The sequence below is a fragment of the Oncorhynchus masou genome, chromosome 6 (genome assembly GCF_036934945.1).
Source record: "Oncorhynchus masou masou isolate Uvic2021 chromosome 6, UVic_Omas_1.1, whole genome shotgun sequence".
In the NCBI taxonomy this organism is placed as follows: Eukaryota; Metazoa; Chordata; class Actinopteri; order Salmoniformes; family Salmonidae; genus Oncorhynchus; species Oncorhynchus masou.
In genome coordinates, this window is record NC_088217.1 from 662,068 (window position 1) to 687,145 (window position 25,078).

A 25,078-nucleotide genomic window follows, 5' to 3' on the forward strand; every position below is an offset into this window, starting at 1 on the left:
TAGTATCAAAAGGAAGGACAGGGAAATGGGATAGTATCAAAAGGAAGGACAGGGAAATGGGATAGTATCAAAAGGAAGGACATGGAAACGGGGGGGAAAGGGAAATGGGATAGAATCAAAAGGAAGTACATGGAAATGGGATAGTATCAAAAGGAAGGACAGGGAAATGGGATAGTATCAAAAGGAAGGACGTGGAAATGGGATGGTATCAAAAGGAAGGACATGGAAATGGGGGGGAAAGGGAAATGGGATAGTATCAAAAGGAAGTACATGGAAATAGGATAGTATCAAAAGGAAGGAAAGGGAAATGGGTTCGTATCAAAAGGAAGGACGTGGAAATGAGGTGGTATCAAAAGGAAGGACATGGAAATGGGGGGGAAAGGGAAATGGGATAGTATCAAAAGGAAGTACATGGAAATGGGATAGTATCAAAAGGAAGGACAGGGAAATGGGATAGTATCAAAAGGAAGGACATGGAAATGGGGGGGAATGGGAAATGGGATAGTATCAAAAGGAAGGACAGGGAAATGGGATAGTATCAAAAGGAAGGACATGGAAATGGGGGGGAAAGGGAAATGGGATAGTATCAAAAGGAAGGACAGGGAAATGGGATAGTATCAAAAGGAAGGACATGGAAATGGGATAGTATCAAAAGGAAGGACAGGGAAATGGGATAGTATCAAAAGGAAGGACATGGAAATGGGGGGAAAGGGAAATGGGATAGTATCAAAAGGAAGGACAGGGAAATGGGATAGTATCAAAAGGAAGGACATGGAAATGGGGGGAAAGGGAAATGGGATAGTATCAAAAGGAAGGACAGGGAAATGGGATCGAATGGGGGGGAAAGGGAAATGGGATAGTATCAAAAGGAAGGACATGGAAATTGGATAGTATCAATTTGAAGGACATGGAAATTGGATAGTATCAAAAGGAAGGACATGGAAATGGGGGGGAATGGGAAATGGGATAGAATCAAAAGGAAGGACATGGAAATGGGATAGAATCAAAAGGAAGGACATGGAAATGGGGTAGTATCAAAAGGAAGGACATGGAAATGGGATAGTATCAAAAGGAAGGACATGGAAATGGGATAGTATCAAAAGGAAGGACATGGAAATGGGGTAGTATCAAAAGGAAGGACATGGAAATGGGGTAGTATCAAAAGGAAGGACATGGAAATGGGGGGGAATGGGAAATGGGATAGAATCAAAAGGAAGGACATGGAAATGGGATAGAATCAAAAGGAAGGACATGAAAATGGGATAGTATCAAAAGGAAGGACATGGAAATGGGGGGGAATGGGAAATGGGATAGAATCAAAAGGAAGGACATGGAAATGGGATAGAATCAAAAGGAAGGACATGAAAATGGGATAGTATCAAAAGGAAGGACATGGAAATGGGGGGGAATGGGAAATGGGATAGAATCAAAAGGAAGGACATGAAAATGGGATAGTATCAAAAGGAAGGACATGGAAATGGGGGGGAAAGGGAAATGGGATAGAATCAAAAGGAAGGACAGGGAAATGGGATAATATCAAAAGGAAGGACAGGGAAATGGGGTAGTTTCAAAAGGAAGGACATGGAAATGGGGGGGAAGGGAAATGGGATAGTATCAAAAGGAAGGACAGGGAAATGGGATAGTATCAAAAGGAAGGACATGGAAATGGGGGGGACTGGGAAATGGGATAGTATCAAAAGGAAGGACAGGGAAATGGGATAGTATCAAAAGGAAGGACATGGAAATGGGGGGGAAAGGGAAATGGGATAGTATCAAAAGGAAGGACAGGGAAATGGGATAGTATCAAAAGGAAGGACATGGAAATGGGATAGTATCAAAAGGAAGGACAGGGAAATGGGATAGTATCAAAAGGAAGGACATGGAAATGGGGGGGAATGGGAAATGGGATAGTATCAAAAGGAAGGACAGGGAAATGGGATAGTATCAAAAGGAAGGACATGGAAATGGGATAGTATCAAAAGGAAGGACAGGGAAATGGGATAGTATCAAAAGGAAGGACATGGAAATGGGGGGAATGGGAAATGGGATAGTATCAAAAGGAAGGACAGGGAAATGGGATAGTATCAAAAGGAAGGACATGGAAATGGGGGGGAAAGGGAAATGGGATAGTATCAAAAGGAAGGACAGGGAAATGGGATAGTATCAAAAGGAAGGACATGGAAATGGGGGGGAAGGGAAATGGGATAGTATCAAAAGGAAAGACATGGAAATGGGGGGGAAAGGGAAATGGGATAGTATCAAAAGGAAGGACAGGGAAATGGGATAGTATCAAAAGGAAGGACATGGAAATGGGATAGTATCAAAAGGAAGGACAGGGAAATGGGATAGTATCAAAAGGAAGGACATGGAAATGGGGGGGAATGGGAAATGGGATAGTATCAAAAGGAAGGACAGGGAAATGGGATAGTATCAAAAGGAAGGACATGGAAATGGGGGGGAAAGGGAAATGGGATAGTATCAAAAGGAAGGACAGGGAAATGGGATAGTATCAAAAGGAAGGACATGGAAATGGGGGGGAAAGGGAAATGGGATAGTATCAAAAGGAAGGACAGGGAAATGGGATCGAATGGGGGGGAAAGGGAAATGGGATAGTATCAAAAGGAAGGACATGGAAATTGGATAGTATCAATTTGAAGGACATGGAAATTGGATAGTATCAAAAGGAAGGACATGGAAATGGGGGGGAATGGGAAATGGGATAGAATCAAAAGGAAGGACATGGAAATGGGATAGAATCAAAAGGAAGGACATGGAAATGGGGTAGTATCAAAAGGAAGGACATGGAAATGGGATAGTATCAAAAGGAAGGACATGGAAATGGGATAGTATCAAAAGGAAGGACATGGAAATGGGGGGGAATGGGAAATGGGATAGAATCAAAAGGAAGGACATGAAAATGGGATAGTATCAAAAGGAAGGACATGGAAATGGGGGGAATGGGAAATGGGATAGAATCAAAAGGAAGGACATGGAAATGGGATAGAATCAAAAGGAAGGACATGAAAATGGGATAGTATCAAAAGGAAGGACATGGAAATGGGGGGAATGGGAAATGGGATAGAATCAAAAGGAAGGACATGAAAATGGGATAGTATCAAAAGGAAGGACATGGAAATGGGGGGGAAAGGGAAATGGGATAGAATCAAAAGGAAGGACAGGGAAATGGGATAATATCAAAAGGAAGGACAGGGAAATGGGGTAGTTTCAAAAGGAAGGACATGGAAATGGGGGGGAAGGGAAATGGGATAGTATCAAAAGGAAGGACAGGGAAATGGGATAGTATCAAAAGGAAGGACAGGGAAATGGGATAGTATCAAAAGGAAGGACATGGAAACGGGGGGGAAAGGGAAATGGGATAGAATCAAAAGGAAGTACATGGAAATGGGATAGTATCAAAAGGAAGGACAGGGAAATGGGATAGTATCAAAAGGAAGGACGTGGAAATGGGATGGTATCAAAAGGAAGGACATGGAAATGGGGGGGAAAGGGAAATGGGATAGTATCAAAAGGAAGTACATGGAAATAGGATAGTATCAAAAGGAAGGAAAGGGAAATGGGTTCGTATCAAAAGGAAGGACGTGGAAATGGGATGGTATCAAAAGGAAGGACATGGAAATGGGGGGGAAAGGGAAATGGGATAGTATCAAAAGGAAGTACATGGAAATGGGATAGTATCAAAAGGAAGGACAGGGAAATGGGTTCGTATCAAAAGGAAGGACATGGAAATGGGGGGGAAATTGGAAATGGGATAGAATCAAAAGGAAGGACATGGAAATGGGATAGAATCAAAAGGAAGGACGTGGAAATGGGATAGTATCAAAAGGAAGGACATGGAAATGGGATAGTATCAAAAGGAAAGACATGGAAATGGGGGGGAAAGGGAAATGGGATAGTATCAAAAGGAAGGACATGGAAATGGGATAGTATCAAAAGGAAGGACATGGAAATGGGATAGTATCAAAAGGAAGGACATGGAAATGGGGGGGAATGGGAAATGGGATAGTATCAAAAGGAAGGACATGGAAATGGGATAGTATCAAAAGGAAGGACATGGAAATGGGATAGTATCAAAAGGAAGGACATGGAAATGGGATAGTATCAAAAGGAAGGACATGGAATTGGGATAGTATCAAAAGGAAGGACATGGAAATGGGGGGGGGAAGGGAAATGGGATAGTATCAAAAGGAAGGACAGGGAAATGGGATAATATCAAAAGGAAGCACAGGGAAATGGGATAGTATCAAAAGGAAGAAGCCACTGTGCTTCTAGATCTGCATTGCTTGGTGTTTGGGGTTTTAGGCTGGGATTTCTGTATAAGCACTTTGTTATATCTGCTGATGTAAAAAGGGCTTTATAAATACATTTGAGCCCTTCACTGGAGCCCTATTACAAACTTCACAAGGCAATAAGTTACCTGACGTATCAGGCTCAAAATAACTGCCTGAAACTAAATCCCTTACATACTGGCCGTGACAAGAAAAAAAAACTGTCTGGAGGTTTTCTTCTGCACTGTTCAATCTATCCAGTAAATGTTGAGGAGGAGTTAAGATGGAGTGTCGCCTTGCTAACACCTAAAAGCTCAATTGTCCCTGAAAAACAAAACACCCGGTTGGTTGGCAAAGGCTAGCCAATTAGAAACATCTGTAGCCCCTCCCAAAATCCCCCAGTTACAACTACACTGCTAAACACAGTATCAAAACACCAAAGAAAAGACACATAAAATGTTTTACTATTAGCAAAGTTATTGTAGTTCTAAAACGTAGATGAAGAACAACAGTAAAGTATGTCAATCTTGTCCTTTTTTCATTTGTGTATGTTAGGAGACCGGTGTCTGACTGACTGCCTGGAGACGTATTCCTCTGGGGTGTACGAGGGTCTGTGTAACATCACACTTGACCGACCTCTGATCTCTGAGAAGCTGAAGGCGGAACTCAACCCTCTAGTCATCACCATCCTGTCAGCCTCCTCCCTGCCATCATCCCCTGTCCCCTTCCATGTCTTAGAGGTAATATACCCCAACTCTTGACCTCTAATATGACCCTCCCAGCCTGCCCCCTTCCACACACTGTAGGTACTAACACTACACTGTCTCAGCTGACCCCAAACATCCTTTCCTCTTCTACTCCATCTTCTGTCAGGAGAAGTGTCTGCCAGTGTACTGCCAGTACCAGTTCCATAACACGTCTAAGCACCGGACCAAAGGCCAGGAACACAGGACTGACGTTTACTTCAATGACGTCAATGTCATCATGACAGGTGGAGCACTGTCAGACATGCCCTTAAGAATGTGTTTACTGTCACTATTCATATCATCGCTATCGCTAAATGCAATTATCGCTTTATCTATCATTAGCGCTAAAGCTAATGTTACTGCTACAGCTATTGCTAAATCTGTCTATTGTTGGAGCTTTTATTATTGCTAGCTCTACCTAATCCAGGCTTGCTAAGTCCCGGGGAGCTGTTGGAGGTCCTGCGAGGTCCTCCGCTGGAGATTGAGGTCCACGACAGAGACAGGAAGTTGGAGAAGGTGTCGACCAGCCCCGCCCTCTTTGGGACATATCCCAATGATGACAAGCTAAGCAGTGTCATCCCTGTCTCTGGGAAACGGACCAATCACCACCCCTTCAGAGAGAACAGCAAACACTATGACCCCTGTGGCCTCGCCAAGCTTAACCTCAACGACCTGCTACAAGGACAGAGGAGTCTGAAGGTGAAGCTAGCATTGATCAAGGAAAAACAAGACTGTTCACTGTTTTTATTGTCACATGCACAAGTACAGTGAAATGCCTTTCTAGCGCTTTGCCAAGGAAGCAGTGATCAATATCACAATATATCAACACTGCTCTGACTTTGTGCTACTCACTTAAACCTCAGTGGGAAGATCGTGGCAGACATTTGTCATTTTTCCAGTACATTCATCCATCTTTCTTTTCAGCACCAGAACCAGTTGGATGGGAATATTTAGTGTTCTTTCCCGTTCCATGACCAGGTGAACCTGCCGATCCGCTGTTCCCCACCGGCCCAGCTGTTGAGTAGTGAGAGGAGTGACTGGGAGAGGAAAATGGCCTCCATGCCAGGGACAGGAGGGGTGGATGGGCCAGAGCAACAGCCTGGACACTACTTTGACGCCAATTCGCAGCTCAAGGTATAGTAGTAGTAGTAGTGGTGGTAGTATTAGTAGTAGTGGTAGAATTAATAGTAGTAATAATAGTAGTAGTGGTAGTAATAGTAGTAGTACAATTAGTAGTAATAGTAGTCTTAATAGTAGTAGTAGTAGTGGTAGTAGTAGTGGTGGTGGTAGTAGTAGTGGTAGTAGTAGTAGTAGTAGTAGTGGTAGTAGTGGTAGTAGTATTAATAGCAGTAGTGGTAATAGTAGTAGTGCTAGTATTAATAATAGTAGTGGTAGTAGTATTAATTGTAGTAGCGGTGGTAGTGGTAGTAGTATTAATAGTAGTATTGGTAGCAGTAGTAGTGATAGTATTAATAGTAGTAGTGGTGGTAGTATTAATAATAGTAGTGGTAGTAGTATTAATTGTAGTAGCGGTGGTAGTGGTAGTAGTATTAATAGTAGTTGTGGTAGTAGTATTAATAGTAGTAGTGGTAGTAGTATTAATAGTTGTAGTGGTAGTAGTATTAATAGTAGTAGTGGTAGTAGTATTAATAGTTGTAGTGGTGGTAGTGGTAGCAGTATTAATAGTAGTATTAATAGCATTGGTGCTAGTAGTGGTAGTAGTATTAGTAGTAGTGGTGGTAGTCGTAGTAGTGGTAGTAGCGGTAGTGGTAGTAGTGGTAGTAGTATTAATTGTAGTGGTGGTGGTAGTGGTAGTAGTATTAATAGTAGTAGTAGTAATAGTCGTTTTAATAGTAGTAGTGGTAGTAGTATTAATAGTAGTAGTGGTAGTGGTAGTAATATTAATAGTAGTAGTAGTGGTAGTAGTATTAATAGTAGTAGTAGTGGTAGTGGTAGTAGTGTTAATAGTGCTAATAGTGGTAGTAGTATTAATAGTGGTAGTAGTGGTAGTGGTAGTAGTGGTAGTAGTATTAATATTAGTACTGGTAGTAGTATTAATAGTAGTAGTGGTGGTAGTGGTGTTAGTATTAATAGTAGTAGTGGTAGCAGTATTAATAGTAGTAGTGGTTGTAGTAGTAGTAGTAGTAGTAGTAGTGGTGGTAGTAGTATTAATAGTATAAGTGGTGATAGCAGTAGTAGTGGTGGTAGTAGTGGTAGTAGTATTAATAGTAGTAGTGGTAGTAGTATTAATAGTAGTAGTAGTGGTAGTGGTAGTAGTATTAGTAGTGGTAGTAGTGGTAGTGGTCGTAGTGGTAGTTGTATTAATAGTAGTAGTGGTAGTGGTAGTAATATTAATAGTAGTAGTAGTGGTAGTGGTAGTAGTATTAATAGTCGTAGTAGTGGTAGTGGTAGTAGTATTAATAGTAGTAGTGGTAGTAGTGTTAATAGTAGTAGTGGTAGTAGTATTAATAGTAGTAGTGGTAGTAGCATTAATAGTAGTAGTGGTGGTGGTAGTAGTATTAATAGTGGTTGTAGTGGCAGTAGTATTAATAGTGGTAGTAGTGGTAGTGGTAGTAGTGGTAGTAGTATTAATAGTAGTAGTGGTAGTAGTGGTAGTAGTAGTAGTATTAATAGTAGTAGTAGTGGTAGTGGTAGTAGTTTTAATAGTGGTAGTAATATTAATAGTGGTAGGAGTGGTAGTGGTAGTAGTGGTAGTAGTGTTAATAGTAGTAGTGGTAGTAGTGGTAGTAGTATTAATAGTAGTAGTGGTAGTAGCATTAGTGGTAGTGGTAGTAGTAGTATTAATAGTAGTAGTGGTAGTGGTAGTAGTATTAATAGTCGTGTGGTAGTAGTAGTAGTGGTAGTAGTATTAATAGTAGTAGTGGTAGTGGTAGTAGTGGTAGTAGTGGTAGTAGTATTACTAGTAGTAGTAGTAGTGGTAGTAGTAGTAGTGGTAGTAGTAGTAGTGGTAGTAGTAGTATTAATAGTAGTATTGGTAGTAGTATTAATATTAGTGTGGTAGTCGTATTAATAGTAGTAGTGGTGGTAGCGGTAGTAGTGGTCGTAGTGGTAGTAGTATTAATAGTAGTAGTAGTAGTGGTAGTAGTATTAATAGTAGTAGTGGTAGTGGTAGTAGAACTAATAGTCGTTGTGGTAGTAGTATTAATAGTAGTGTGGTAGTCGTATTAATAGTAGTAGTGGTAGTAGTAGTAGTGGTAGTGGTAGTAGTGGTAGTAGTATTAATAGTAGTAGTGGTAGTAGTAGTAGTGGTAGTGGTAGTAGTGCTAGTAGTATTAGTAGTAGTAGTGGTAGTAGTATTACTAGTAGTAGTGGTAGTAGTAGTAGTATTAATAGTAGTATTGTTAGTAGTATTAATAGTAGTGTGGTAGTCATATTAATAGTAGTAGTGGTAGTAGTAGTAGTGGTAGTGGTAGTAGTATTAATAGTAGTAGTGGTAGTAGTATTAATAGTAGTATTGGTTGTAGTATTAATAGTCGTGTGGTAGTAGTAGTAGTGGTAGTAGTGGTAGTAGTGGTAGTAGTAGTAGTGGTAGTAGTAGTAGTGGTAGTAGTAGTAGTGGTAGTGGTAGTAGTGGTAGTAGTGGTGGTAGTGGTAGTAGTATTAATAGTAGTAGTGGTAGTAGTATTAATAGTAGTATTGGTTGTAGTATTAATAGTCGTGTGGTAGTAGTAGTAGTGGTAGTAGTATTAATAGTAGTAGTGGTAGTAGTAGTAGTGGTAGTAGTGGTAGTAGTATTAATAGTAGTAGTGGTAGTGGTAGTAGTGGTAGTAGTGGTAGTAGTAGTGGTAGTAGTAGTAGTGGTAGTGGTAGTAGTGGTAGTAGTAGTAGTAGTGGTAGTGGTAGTAGTGGTAGTATTGGTAGTAGTATTAATAGTAGTAGTGGTAGTAGTATTAATAGTAGTAGTGGTAGTAGTATTAATAGTAGTATTGGTAGTAGTAGTAGTGGTAGTGGTAGTAGTGGTAGTAGTGGTAGTAGTATTAATAGTAGTAGTGGTAGTAGTATTACTAGTAGTATTGATAGTAGTATTAATAGGAGTGTGTTAGTAGTATTAATAGTAGTATTGGTAGTAGTATTAATAGTAGTAGTGGTAGTAGTATTACTAGTAGTAGTGGTAGTAGTAATAGTAGTATTGGTAGTAGTATTAATAGTAGTGTGGTAGTAGTGGTAGTAGTATTAATAGTAGTAGTGGTAGTAGTATTAATAGTAGTATTGGTCGTAGTATTAATAGTAGTGTGGTAGTAGTGGTAGTAGTAGTAGTCATTGACCCCAACTTTGGTTGATTTATTGATTTAGGTGCAGGTGGAGATTGCCTGTCCTCTGACGGGAGGAGGTGGGGCCAGTGACGGGGCATGGGACTGCCCTTTCGGACGCATCATATACCTGTTCAAGTATGCTAATGTCCCGGTGATGTCACGGCTTAGGGCGGAGCTACTAAGGATCAATGCTGTGGCGTTCCATCTGGAGGACCAATCAGAGGAGACTGTGGAGCGGGCATTGTCGTGTTACAAGATGGCGGCGCCGGAGAGGGAGAGCCGTGACTTGGACGTGGTGACGGGGTTCCACCTGCTAGATAAACAAATCCACCTTTTTGTTCTGGAAGGACTGAAACATAAAGGTGTCAGGAGACTCTGGGAGACAGTCTCCATACAGTAAGTTATACAGAGACTGTCTCCATACAGTAAGTTATACAGAGACTGTCTCCATACAGTAAGTTATATAGAGACTGTCTCCATACAGTAAGATACCATCATCATGTTAGGCTGTCTCCATACAGTAAGTTATATAGAGACTGTCTCCATACAGTAAGTTATATAGAGACTGTCTCCATACAGTAAGTTATATAGAGACTGTCTCCATACAGTAAGTTATATAGAGACTGTCTCCATACAGTAAGTTATATAGAGACTGTCTCCATACTGTAAGTTATATAGAGACTGTCTCCATACAGTAAGATACCATCATCATGTTAGGCTGTCTCCATACAGTAAGTTATATAGAGACTGTCTCCATACAGTAAGTTATATAGAGTTATATAAAGTTGTATAGAGAGTCTCCATATAATAAGATATATATATACATATATATATATATATATATATATATATATATATATATAGAGAGAGAGATATATATATATATAGATTGTCCCCATACATTAAGATGTATATAGACGGTCTCTATACAGTACGTTACATATATAGACTGTCTCCATACAGTAGATACATATATAGACTGTCCCCATACAGGACGTTACACTGCCTCCATACAGTAAGTTATATATATAGACTATCCCCATATAGTAAGTTATATATATATATATAGTATATATATATATATATATATATATATATATATATATATATATATATATATATATATATATATATAAATATATGACTGTCCCCATACATTAAGATGTATATAGACTGTCTCCATACAGTAAGTTAGACTGTCTCCATACAGTAAGTTATATATAGACTGTTATGCACTTGAGTGAGGACCCAAAAGCCGTTTAACAAAAACAGAGTTCTTTAATGAGAACACAGGAAAGACAGAGATCCTCTTCAGATGTAGATAATGGCAAAAGTAGACAACCCGCAGAGAGGGTGACAAATGAAACATAAAGTCCCTCTGATAAATAACAAGAGAGTCCCCAGCAGAGGAGAATAGCTGGGTTAGCGGCGACAGGCTGCAGGTCGCTCTGGGTAGGCGCGGGTCGTAGAGGAACAGTGGTACCTGATCTCACGTAGCATCAGATGAACTGGACACAGTGCAGGACGAAAGACAGTTAGCTGAGTACAGGATGCACCTGCCAGGCAGATTCCGACAGGATAGGACAAGGATGAAGCAAACGAGACGATAGCTTGCTTCTGGCATGAGAAACTCAAACGAGAATCTGACACCGAAAGTAGCAGGAACAGAGAGAGAAATAGAGACCTAATCAGAGGGAAAAAGGGAACAGGTGGGGAAAGGGTGAACGAGGTAGTTATAGGAGATGAGGAACAGCTGGAGAAGGAGAGAAAGAGAAGGTAACCTAATAAGACCAGCAGAGAGAGACAGAGTGAAGAGAAAGAACAGGAACAAGACATAATAAGACATGACAGTACCCCCCACTCACCGAGTGCCTCCTGGCGCACTCGAGGAGGAAACCTGGCGGCAACGGAGGAAATCATCGATCAGCGAACGGTCCTGCACGTCCCGAGAGGGAATCCAACTCCTTTCCTCAGGACCGTACCCCTCCTAATCCACTAGGTACTGATGACCACGGCCCCGAGGACGCATGTCCAAAATCTTACGGACCCTGTAGATAGGTGCGCCCTCGACAAGGATGGGGGGGAGACGGGGGGCGAAGAACGGGCTTAACACAGGAGACATGGAAGACCGGGTGGACGCGACGAAGATATCGCGGGAGAAGAAGTCGCACTGCGACAGGATTAATGATTTGAGAAATACGGAACGGACCAATGAACCGCGGGGTCAACTTGCGAGAAGCTGTCTTAAGGGGAAGGTTCTGAGTGGAGAGCCATACTCTCTGACCGCGACAATATCTAGGACTCTTAGTTCTACGCTTATTAGCGGCTCTCACAGTCTGCGCCCTATAACGGCAAAGTGCAGACCTGACCCCCTTCCAGGTGCGCTCACAACGCTGGACAAAAGCCTGAGCGGAGGGGACGCAGGACTCGGCGAGCTGAGACGAGAACAGCGGAGGTTGGTACCCGAGGCTACTCTGAAAAGGAGATAGACCGGTCGCAGACGAAGGAAGCGAGTTGTGGGCGTATTCTGCCCAGGGGAGCTGTTCTGACCAAGACGCAGGGTTACGAAAAGAAAGACTGCGTAAGATGCGACCAACAGTCTGATTGGCCCGTTCGGCTTGACCGTTAGACTGGGGATGGAAGCCGGACGAGAGACTGACGGAAGCCCCAATCAAACGGCAAAACTCCCTCCAAAATTGAGACGTGAACTGCGGGCCTCTGTCCGAAACGACGTCTGACGGAAGGCCATGAATTCTGAAAACATTCTCGATGATGATTTGTGCCGTTTCCTTAGCAGAAGGGAGCTTAGCGAGAGGAATAAAATGAGCTGCCTTAGAGAACCTATCGACAACCGTAAGAATAACAGTCTTCCCCGCTGACGAAGGCAGTCCGGTGATAAAATCTAAGGCGATGTGAGACCACGGTCGAGAGGGAATGGGAAGCGGTCTGAGACGGCCGGCAGGAGGGGAGTTCCCGGATTTAGTCTGCGCGCAGACCGAACAAGCAGCGACAAAATGACGCGTGTCACGTTCCCGAGTAGGCCACCAAAAACGCTGGCGAATGGAAGCAAGCGTACCCCGAACGCCGGGGTGGCCGGCTAACTTGGCAGAGTGGGCCCACTGAAGAACGGCCAGACGAGTAGGAACGGGAACGAAAAGAAGGTTCCTAGGGCAAGCGCGCGGCGACGGAGTGTGAGTGAGTGCTTGCTTTACCTGCCTCTCTATTCCCCAGACAGTCAACCCGACAACGCGCCCCTCAGGGAGAATCCCCTCGGGGTAGGTGGAGACTACTGAAGAACTGAAGAGACGAGATAAAGCATCAGGCTTGGTGTTCTTTGAGCCCGGACGATAAGAAATAACGAACTCGAAACGAGCGAAAAACAGAGCCCAACGAGCCTGACGCGCATTAAGTCGTTTGGCTGAACGGATGTACTCAAGGTTCCTATGGTCAGTCCAAACGACAAAAGGAACGGTCGCCCCCTCCAACCACTGTCGCCATTCGCCTAGGGCTAAGCGGATGGCGAGCAGTTCGCGGTTTCCCACATCATAGTTACGTTCTGACGGCGATAGGCGATGAGAAAAATACGTGCAAGGGTGGACCTTGCCGTCAGAGAGGGAGCGCTGAGAAAGAATGGCTCCCACGCCCACCTCTGACGCGTCAACCTCAACAACGAACTGTCTAGAGATGTCAGGTGTAACAAGAATAGGTGCGGATGTAAAACAATTCTTGAGAAGATCAAAAGCTCCCTGGGTGGAAACGGACCACTTAAAGCACGTCTTGACAGAAGTAAGGGCTGTGAGGGGAGCTGCCACCTGACCGAAATTACGGATGAAACGACGATAGAAATTCGAAGCCGAGAAAGCGCTGCAGCTCGACACGTGATTTAGGAACGGGCCAATCAATGACAGCCTGGACCTTAGCGGGATCCATCTTAATGCCCTCAGCGGAAATAACAGAACCGAGAAAAGGGACAGAGGAGGCATGAAAAGTGCACTTCTCAGCCTTCACATAAAGACAGTTCTCTAAAAGGCGCTGGAGGACGCGTCGAACGTGCTGAACATGAATCGGGAGTGACGGTGAAAAAATCAGGATATCGTCAATGTAAACGAAAACAAAGATGTTCAGCATGTCTCTCAGGACGTTGTTAACTAATGCCTGAAAGACAGCTGGAGCGTTAACGAGGCCGAAAGGAAGAACCCGGTATTCAAAGTGCCCTAACGGAGTGTTAAACGCCGTCTTCCACTCGTCCCCCTCCCTGATGCGCACGAGATGGTAAGCGTTACGAAGGTCCAACTTGGTGAAAAACTTGGTGAAAAGAGGAAGTGGATAACAATTCTTAACTGTTATGTCATTCAGCCCTCGATAATCTATGCAGGGGCGCAGGGACCCGTCCTTCTTCTGAACAAGTGAAGAGAAAGAACAGGAACAAGACATAATAAGACATGACACAGACAGTCTCCATACAGTAAGTTAGACTGTCTCCATACAGCAAGATATATAGACACTGTCTTCATACAGTAAGATATATCAAATCCAATTTTATTGATCACATGAGCCGAATACAACAGATGTAGTTTTTACCGTGAAATATTTCCTTACAAGCCCTTAACCAACAGTGCAGTTCAATAAATAGAGTTATGAATGAAATGAAATGAAATATTTACTGAATAAAAGAAAAATAAATCTAATCAATCAATAAGTAACACAATACATCTACATAGTAATAATGAGGCTGTATACAGGGGGTACCGATACTGAGTCAATGTGCGGAGCTATAGGTTAGTCGAGGTAATTTGTAAAGTGACTATATATACAGTCGTGGCCAAAAGTTTTGAGAATGACACAAATATACATTTTCAAAGTCTGCTGCATCAGTTTGTATGATGGAAATTTGCATATACTCCAGAATGTTATCAAGAGTGATCAGATGAATTGCAATTAATTGCAAAGTCCCTCTTTGCCATGCAAATGAACTGAATCCCCAAAAAACATTTCCACTGCATTTCAGCCCTGCCACAAAAGGACCAGCTGACATCATGTCAGTAATTCTCTCATTGACCAAGATGTGAGTGTTGACAAGGACAAGGCTGGAGATCACTCTGTCATGCTGATAGAGTTTGAATAACAGACTGGAAGCTTCAAAAGGAGGGTGGTGCTTGTTCTTCCTCTGTCAAGCATGGTTACCTGCAAGGAAACACGTGCCGTCATCATTGATTTGCACAAAAAGGGCTTCACAGGCAAAGATATTGCTGCCAGTAAGATTGCACCTAAATCAACCATTTATCGGATCATCAAGAACTTCAAGGAGAGCGGTTCAATTGTTGTCAAGATGGCTTCAGGATGCCCAAGAAAGTCCAGCAAGCGCCAGGACTGTCTCCTAAAGTTGATTCAGCTGCAGGATCGGGGCACCACCAGTACAGAGCTTGCTCAGGAAAGGCAGAAGGCAGGTGTGAGTGCATCTGCACGCACAGTGAGGCGAAGACTTTTGAAGGATGGCTTGGTGTCAAGAAGGGCAACAAAGAAGCCACTTGTCTCCAGGAAAAACATCAGGAACAGACTGATATTCTGCAAAAGGTACAGGGATCGGACTGCTGAGGACTGGGGTGAAGTCATTTTCTCTGATGAATCCCCTTTCCGATTGTTTGGGGCATCCGGAAAAAAGCTTGTCCGGAGAAGACAAGATGAGCGCTACCATCAGTCCTGTGTCATGCCAACAGTAAGGCATCCTGAGACCATTCATGTGTGGGGTTGCTTCTCAGCCAAGGGAGTTGCTTACTCACAATTTTGCCTAAGAACACAGCCATGACTAAAGAATGGTACCAAAACATCCTCCGAGAACAACTTCCCCCAACCATCCAGGAACAGTTTGATGACGAACAATGCATTTTCCAGCATGATGGCACCCCTTGCAATGAAGCAAAAGTGATAACTAAGTGGCCCAGGGAACAAACCATTGATATTTGGGTCCATGGCCAGGAAACTACCCAGACCTTAATCCCATTCAGAACATGTGGTCAATCCTCAAGAGGCGGGTGGACAAACAAAACCCCACAAATTCTGAAAACTCCAAGCATTGATTCTGCAAGAATGGGTTGCATTCGGTCAGGATGTGGCCCTGTCTCTGTCTCTGTCTCAGTCTCTCTCTGTCTCAGTCTCAGTGTGATTACAGTAGGCTAACGTATGTCAACGGTTTTAGGAACAGCAGTAACATCAGGCAGGATTTAGGCTACCAACTGCCTAGCCAGTTGTAGCTCAATCTTGAGTGCAATGATCACGTTCCCGCACTGACTGACTGTGTGGAGGCTCATTGATTTAACGTTACGTTAGCCTACATCCTACACTAGTAAGTTAAAGTTATAAATTATATAGCTGTCGGCTATATTAGCCACAACTTACTCTTCTTTGTGCAGCTTCAAATGTCGAAACTGCGCCTCTGTCTGCCTCCGTCTGTAATTTTCTTCCCGCATGTTTTGCAAGTAGCAATCCGTTTTTTCTTGATGCAGCGTGGTCTTTATATACAAAAATTATAATTTTGGGTATCATCTTTCCAAGGGCTCCATCTGAATTCACCCACCAACGTTCCTCTGCACTGCCACGCGCAACTTTTTGTCAGCTGGCACAATTTGATTGGCTGCTGTCCGAACTGTTCAAACTGTAATCTGTTAAATGAAGAGTTGATTCGCTGTACATTTTTTTTATAGCATCATTTTTATATTGGGGCTTGGGGAGGGTGTCAGGTCGAGTCAGTTAGCGCAGTGCGCAGTGAGCGCTAACCAAGGTTGCCAGGTGTACGGTGTTTCCTCCGACACATTGGTGCAGCTGGCTTCCGGGTTGGATGAGCGCTGTGTTAAGAAGCAGTGCGGCTTGGTTGGGTTGTGTAACAGAGGACGCATGACTTTCAACCTTCGTCTCGAACGAGCCCGTATGGGAGTTGTAGCGATGAGACAAGATAGTAGCTACTAAAAAAACAATTGGATACCACTTAATTGGGGAGAAAACGGGGTAAAATTTAAAATAAAATAAAATATATATATATATTTTTTTTTATAGTCAGGTCGAGTCAAAAGGCTCAAGTCCAAGTCAAGTCACGAGTCATTGGTGTTAAAGTCAAAGTCGAGTTGCAAGTCATCATATTTGTTGCTCGAATCTGACTCAAGTCCAAGTCATGTGACTCAAGTCCACACCTCTGCCATACAGTAAAATAGATTAACTCCTTACAGTAAGATACAGATGAACTCCATACAATAAGATATAGATTGACTCCATACAATAAGATATAGATTGACTCCTTACAGTAATATATAGATTGACTCCAAACAGTAAGATATAGATTGACTCGATACAGTAAGATATAGATTGACTCCTTACAGTAATATATAGATTTACTCCATACAGTAAGATATAGATTGACTCCATACAGTAAGATATAGATTGACTCCATACAGTAAGATATAGATTGACTCCATACAATAAGATATAGATTGACTCCATACAGTAAGATATAGATTGACTCCATACAGTAAGATATAGATTGACTCCATACAATAAGATATAGATTGACTCCATACAGTAAGATATAGATTGAGAACTTACAGTAAGATATAGATTGACTCCTTACAGTAAGATATAGATTGACTCCTTACAGTAAGATATAGATTGACTCCATACAGTAAGATATAGATTGACTCCATACAGTAAGATATAGATTGAGAACTTACAGTAAGATATAGATTGACTCCATACAATAAGATATAGATTGACTCCATACAGTAAGATATAGATTGAGAACTTACAGTAAGATATAGATTGACTCCTTACAGTAAGATATAGATTGACTCCTTACAGTAAGATATAGATTGACTCCATACAGTAAGATATAGATTGACTCCATACAGTAAGATATAGATTGAGAACTTACAGTAAGATATAGATTGACTCCATACAATAAGATATAGATTGAGAACTTACAGTAAGAAACAGATTGAATCATTATGGTATTATATAGAGCCATTATTGTTCCATCACAGTTCATATTGATTATCCTTCCTTATTGCAGAGCACAGTTCATATTGATTATCCTTCCTTATTGTAGAGCATAGTTCATATTGATTATCCTTCCTTATTGTAGAGCACAGTTCATATTAATTATCCTTCCTTATTGTAGAGCATAGTTCATATTGATTATCCTTCCTTATTGTAGAGCACAGTTCATATTGTTTATCCTTCCTTATTGCAGAGCACAGTTCATATTGATTATCCATATTGTAGAGCACAGTTCATATTGATTATTCTTATTGTAGAGCACAGTTCATATTGATTATCCTTATTGTAGAGCACAGCTCATATTGATTACCCTTCATTATTGTAGAGCATAGTTCATATTGATTATCCTTCCTTATTGCAGAGCACAGTTCATATTGATTATCCTTATTGTAGAGGACAGTTCATATTGATTATTCTTATTGTAGAGCACAGTTCATATTGATTATCCTTATTGTAGAGCACAGCTCATATTGAGTATCCTTCCTTATTGTAGAGCACAGTTCATATTGATTATCCTTATTGTAGAGCACAGCTCATATTGATTATCCTTCCTTATTGTAGAGGACAGTTCATATTGATTATCCTTATTGCAGAGCACAGCTCATATTGATTACCCTTCCTTATTGTAGAGCACAGTTCATATTGATTATCCTTATTGTAGAGCACAGCTCATATCGATTATCCTTCCTTATTGTAGAGCACAGTTCATATTGATTATCCTTATTGTAGAGCACAGTTCATATTGATTATTCTTATTGTAGAGCACAGTTCATATTGATTATCCTTATTGTAGAGCACAGCTCATATTGATTATCCTTCGTTATTGTAGAGCATAGTTCATATTGATTATCCTTCCTTATTGTAGAGCACAGTTCATATTGATAATCCTTATTGTAGAGGACAGTTCATATTGATTATTCTTATTGTAGAGCACAGTTCATATTGATTATCCTTATTGTAGAGCACAGCTCATATTGATTATCCTTATTGTAGAGCACAGCTCATATTGATTATCCTTATTGTAGAGCACAGTTCATATTGATTATCCTTATTGTAGAGCACAGTTCATATGTATTATCCTTCCTTATTGCAGAGCAAAGATCATATTGATTATCCTTCCTTATTGCAGTGCACAGTTCATATTGATTATCCTTCCTTATTGCAATGCACAGTTCATATTGATTATCCTTCCTTATTGCAGAGCACAGATCATATTGAGTATTCTTATTGTAGAGCACAGTTCATATTGATTATCCTTATTGTAGAGCACAGTTCATATTGAGTATCCTTATTGTAGAGCACAATCCATATTGATTATTCTTATTGTAGAGTACAGTTCATATTGATTATCCATATTGTAGAGAACAGCTCATATTGATTATCATTCATTATTTTAGAGCATAGTTCATATTGATTATCCTTCCTTATTGCAGAGCACAGTTCATATTGATTATCCTTCCTTATTGCAGAGCACAATTCATATTGATTATCCTTATTGTAGAGCACAGTTCATATTGATTATCCTTACTATAGAGCACAGTTCATATTTATTATCCTTCCTTATTGCAGTGCACAGTTCATATTGATTATCCTTCATTATTGTAGAGCATAGTTCATATTGATTATCCTTCCTTATTAGAGCACAGTTCATATTGATTATCCTTCCTTATTGTAGAGCACAGTTCATATTGATTATTCTTATTGTAGAGCACAGTTCATATCGATTACCCTTATTGTAGAGCACAGCTCATATTGATTATCCTTATTGTAGAGCACAGTTCATATTAATTATCCTTCCTTATTGCAGTGCACAGTTCATATTGATTATCCTTCATTATTGTAGAGCATAGTTCATATTGATTATCCTTCCTTATTAGAGCACAGTTCATATTGATTATCCTTCCTTATTGTAGAGCACAGTTCATATCGATTATCCTTATTGCAGAGCACAGTTCATATCGATTATCCTTATTGTAGAGCACAGTTCATATTGATTATCCTTCCTTATTGCAGAGCACAGTTCATATCGATTATCCTTATTGTAGAGCACAGTTCATATTGATTATCCTTCCTTATTGCAGAGCACAGTTCATATCGATTATCCTTATTGTAGAGCACAGTTCATATTGATTATCCTTATTGTAGAGCACAGTTCATATTGAGTATCCTTATTGTAGAGCACAGTTCATATTGATTATTCTTCCTTATTGCAGAGCACAGTTCATGTTGATTATTCTTATTGTAGAGCACAGTTCATATTGATTATCCTTATTGTAAAGCACAGTTCATATTGACTATCCTTATTGTAGAGCACAGTTCATATTGATTATCCTCCCTTATTGCAGAGCACAGTTCATATTGATTATCCTCCCTTATTGTAGAGCACAGTTCATATTGATTATCCTTCCTTATTGTAGAGCACAGTTCATATTGATTATCCTTCCTTATTGTAGAGCACAGTTCATATTGATTATACTTCCTTATTGCAGAGCACAGTTCATATTGATTATCCATCCTTGTTGCAGAGCACAGATCATATTGATTATCCTTCCTTATTTCAGTGCACAGTTCATATTGATTATCCTTCATTATTGCAGAGCACAGTTCATATTGATTATTCTTATTGGAGAGCACAGTTCATATTGATTATCCTTCCTTATTGCAGAGCACAGTTCATATCGATTATTCTTATTGTAGAGCACAGTTCATATCGATTATCCTTATTGTAGAGCACAGTTCATATTGATTATCCTTATTGTAGAGCACAGTTCATATTGATTATCCTTATTGTAGAGCACAGTTCATATTGATTATCCTTATTGTAGAGCACAGTTCATATTGATTATCTTCCCTTATTGCAGAGCACAGTTCATATTGATTATCCTCCCTTATTGTAGAGCACAGTTCATATTGATTATCCTTCCTTATTGTAGAGCACAGTTCATATTGATTATCCTTCCTTATTGTAGAGCACAGTTCATATTAATTATACTTCCTTATTGCAGAGCCCAGTTCATATTGATTATCCTTCCTTATTGTAGAGCACAGTTCATATTGATTATCCTTCCTTATTGTAGAGCACAGTTCATATTGATTATACTTCCTTATTGCAGAGCCCAGTTCATATTGATTATCCTCCCTTATTGCAGAGCACAGTTCATATTGATTATCATCCCTTATTGCAGAGTACAGTTCATATTGATTATCCTTGTTGTAGAGCACAGTTCATATTGATTATCCTCCCTTATTGCAGAGCACAGTTCAATTGATTATCCTCCCTTATTGTAGAGCACAGTTCATATTGATTATCCTTCCTAATTGTAGAGCACAGTTCATATTGATTATCCTTCCTAATTGTAGAGCACAGTTCATATTGATTATACTTCCTTATTGGGGCGGCAGGGTAGCCTAGTGGTTAGAGCGTTGGACTAGTAACCAGAAGGTTGTGAGTTCAAACCCCCGAGCTGACAAGGTACAAATCTGTTGTTCTGCCCCTGAACAGGCAGTTAACCCACTGTTCCCAGGCCGTCATTGAAAATAAGAATATGTTCTTAACTGACTTGCCTGGTTAAATAAAGGTAAAATAAATTGGAGAGCACAGTTCAAATTGATTAACCTTATTGTAGAGCACAGTTCATATTGATTCTCCTTATTGCAGAGCACAGTTCATATTTATTATCCTTATTGTCGAGCATAGCTCATATTGATTATCCTTATTGTAGAGCACAGTTCATATTGATTTTCCTTCCTTATTGCAGAGCACAGTTCATATCGATTATCCTTATTGCAGAGCACAGCTCCAATTGATTATCCTTATTGCAGAGCACAGTTCATATTGATTATCCTTATTGTAGAGCACAGTTCATATTGATTATCCTGCCTTATTGTAGAGCACAGTTCATATTGATTATCCTCCCTTATTGTAGAGCACAGCTCATATTGATTATCCTTATTGTATAGCACAGTTCATATTGATTATCCTTCCTTATTGCAGAGCACAGTTCATGTTGATTATCCTTCCTTATTGCAGAGCACAGGTCATATTGATTATCCTTCCTTATTGCAGAGCACAGTTCATATTGATTATCCTTATTGTAGAGCACAGTTCATATTGATTATCCTTATTGCAGAGCACAGTTCATATTGATTATCCTTATTGCAGAGCACAGTTCATATTGATTATCCTTATTGTAGAGCACAGTTCATATTGATTATCCTGCCTTATTGTAGAGCACAGTTCATATTGATTATCCTCCCTTATTGTAGAGCACAGCTCATATTGATTATCCTTATTGTATAGCACAGTTCATATTGATTATCCTTCCTTATTGCAGAGCACAGTTCATGTTGATTATCCTTCCTTATTGCAGAGCACAGGTCATATTGATTATCCTTCCTTATTGCAGAGCACAGTTCATATTGATTATCCTTATTGTAGAGCACAGTTCATATTGATTATCCTTATTGCAGAGCACAGTTCATATTGATTATCCTTATTGCAGAGCACAGTTCATATTGATTATATTTAATGTAGAGCACAGTTCATATTGATTATCCTTATTGCAGAGCACAGTTCATATCGATTATCCTTAATGTAGAGCACAGTTCATATTGATTCTCCTTATTGCAGAGCACAGTTCATATTGATTATCCTTATTGTAGAGCACAGTTCATATTGATTATCCTCCCTTATTGTAGAGCACAGCTCATATTGATTATCCTTATTGTATAGCACAGTTCATATTGATTATCCTTCCTTATTGCAGAGCACAGGTCATATTGATTATCCTTCCTTATTGCAGTGCACAGTTCATATTGATTATCCTTCATTATTGTAGAGCATAGTTCATATTGATTATCCTTCCTTATTGTAGAGCACAGTTCATATTGATTATCCTTATTGCAGAGCTCAGCTCATATTGATTATCCTTCATCATTGAAGAGCATAGTTCATATTGATTATCCTTCATTATTGTAGAGCATAGTTCATATTGATTATCCTTCCTTATTGTAGAGCACAGTTCATATTGATTATCCTTCCTTATTGCAGAGCACAGTTCATATTGATTATTCTTATTGGAGAGCACAGTTCATATTGATTATCCTTCCTTATTGCAGAGCACAGTTCATATCGATTATTCTTATTGTAGAGCACAGTTCATATCGATTATCCTTATTGTAGAGCACAGTTCATATTGATTATCCTTCCTTATTGTAGAGCACAGTTCATATTGATTATACTTCCTTATTGCAGAGCATAGTTCATATTGATTATCCATCCTTTTTGCAGAGCAAATATCATATTGATTATCCTTCCTTATTGCAGGTCACAGTTCATATTGATTATACTTCCTTATTGCAGAGCATAGTTCATATTGATTATCCATCCTTTTTGCAGAGCAAATATCATATTGATTATCCTTCCTTATTGCAGGTCACAGTTCATATTGATTATACTTCCTTATTGCAGAGCATAGTTCATATTGATTATCCATCCTTTTTGCAGAGCAAATATCATATTGATTATCCTTCCTTATTGCAGTGCACAGTTCATATTGAGTATCCTTCCTTATTACAGAGCACAGATCATATTGATTATCCTTGTTGTAGAGCACAGTTCATATTGATTATCCTCCCTTATTGCAGAGCACAGTTCAATTGATTATCCTCCCTTATTGTAGAGCACAGTTCATATTGATTATCCTTCCTTATTGTAGAGCACCGTTCATATTGATTATCCTTCCTTATTGTAGAGCACAGTTCATATTGATTATCCTTATTGTAGAGCACAGTTCATATTGAGTATCCTTATTGTAGAGCACAGTTCATATTGATTATTCTTCCTTATTGCAGAGCACAGTTCATGTTGATTATTCTTATTGTAGAGCACAGTTCATATTGATTATCCTTATTGTAAAGCACAGTTCATATTGACTATCCTTATTGTAGAGCACAGTTCATATTGATTATCCTCCCTTATTGCAGAGCACAGTTCATATTGATTATCCTCCCTTATTGTAGAGCACAGTTCATATTGATTATCCTTCCTTATTGTAGAGCACAGTTCATATTGATTATCCTTCCTTATTGTAGAGCACAGTTCATATTGATTATACTTCCTTATTGCAGAGCACAGTTCATATTGATTATCCATCCTTGTTGCAGAGCACAGATCATATTGATTATCCTTCCTTATTTCAGTGCACAGTTCATATTGATTATCCTTCATTATTGCAGAGCACAGTTCATATTGATTATTCTTATTGGAGAGCACAGTTCATATTGATTATCCTTCCTTATTGCAGAGCACAGTTCATATCGATTATTCTTATTGTAGAGCACAGTTCATATCGATTATCCTTATTGTAGAGCACAGTTCATATTGATTATCCTTATTGTAGAGCACAGTTCATATTGATTATCCTTATTGTAGAGCACAGTTCATATTGATTATCCTTATTGTAGAGCACAGTTCATATTGATTATCTTCCCTTATTGCAGAGCACAGTTCATATTGATTATCCTCCCTTATTGTAGAGCACAGTTCATATTGATTATCCTTCCTTATTGTAGAGCACAGTTCATATTGATTATCCTTCCTTATTGTAGAGCACAGTTCATATTAATTATACTTCCTTATTGCAGAGCCCAGTTCATATTGATTATCCTTCCTTATTGTAGAGCACAGTTCATATTGATTATCCTTCCTTATTGTAGAGCACAGTTCATATTGATTATACTTCCTTATTGCAGAGCCCAGTTCATATTGATTATCCTCCCTTATTGCAGAGCACAGTTCATATTGATTATCATCCCTTATTGCAGAGTACAGTTCATATTGATTATCCTTGTTGTAGAGCACAGTTCATATTGATTATCCTCCCTTATTGCAGAGCACAGTTCAATTGATTATCCTCCCTTATTGTAGAGCACAGTTCATATTGATTATCCTTCCTAATTGTAGAGCACAGTTCATATTGATTATCCTTCCTAATTGTAGAGCACAGTTCATATTGATTATACTTCCTTATTGGGGCGGCAGGGTAGCCTAGTGGTTAGAGCGTTGGACTAGTAACCAGAAGGTTGTGAGTTCAAACCCCCGAGCTGACAAGGTACAAATCTGTTGTTCTGCCCCTGAACAGGCAGTTAACCCACTGTTCCCAGGCCGTCATTGAAAATAAGAATATGTTCTTAACTGACTTGCCTGGTTAAATAAAGGTAAAATAAATTGGAGAGCACAGTTCAAATTGATTAACCTTATTGTAGAGCACAGTTCATATTGATTCTCCTTATTGCAGAGCACAGTTCATATTTATTATCCTTATTGTCGAGCATAGCTCATATTGATTATCCTTATTGTAGAGCACAGTTCATATTGATTTTCCTTCCTTATTGCAGAGCACAGTTCATATCGATTATCCTTATTGCAGAGCACAGCTCCAATTGATTATCCTTATTGCAGAGCACAGTTCATATTGATTATCCTTATTGTAGAGCACAGTTCATATTGATTATCCTGCCTTATTGTAGAGCACAGTTCATATTGATTATCCTCCCTTATTGTAGAGCACAGCTCATATTGATTATCCTTATTGTATAGCACAGTTCATATTGATTATCCTTCCTTATTGCAGAGCACAGTTCATGTTGATTATCCTTCCTTATTGCAGAGCACAGGTCATATTGATTATCCTTCCTTAGTGCAGAGCACAGTTCATATTGATTATCC

At 39.8% G+C, this 25,078-nt stretch overlaps 1 protein-coding gene across 1 annotated transcript in view; it reads left to right on the top strand.

Moving 5' to 3' along the window:
- Positions 1-25,078, top strand: part of cfap92 (cilia and flagella associated protein 92 (putative)) — a 213,822-nt gene that overhangs the window by 92,396 nt on the left and 96,348 nt on the right. Inside the window, exons 6-10 of the mRNA XM_064967364.1 lie at positions 4,842-5,026; positions 5,160-5,277; positions 5,460-5,731; positions 6,011-6,166; positions 9,347-9,702. Coding sequence (XP_064823436.1) covers positions 4,842-5,026; positions 5,160-5,277; positions 5,460-5,731; positions 6,011-6,166; positions 9,347-9,702 — 1,087 coding nt within the window. The remainder of the gene's footprint in view (positions 1-4,841; positions 5,027-5,159; positions 5,278-5,459; positions 5,732-6,010; positions 6,167-9,346; positions 9,703-25,078) is intronic.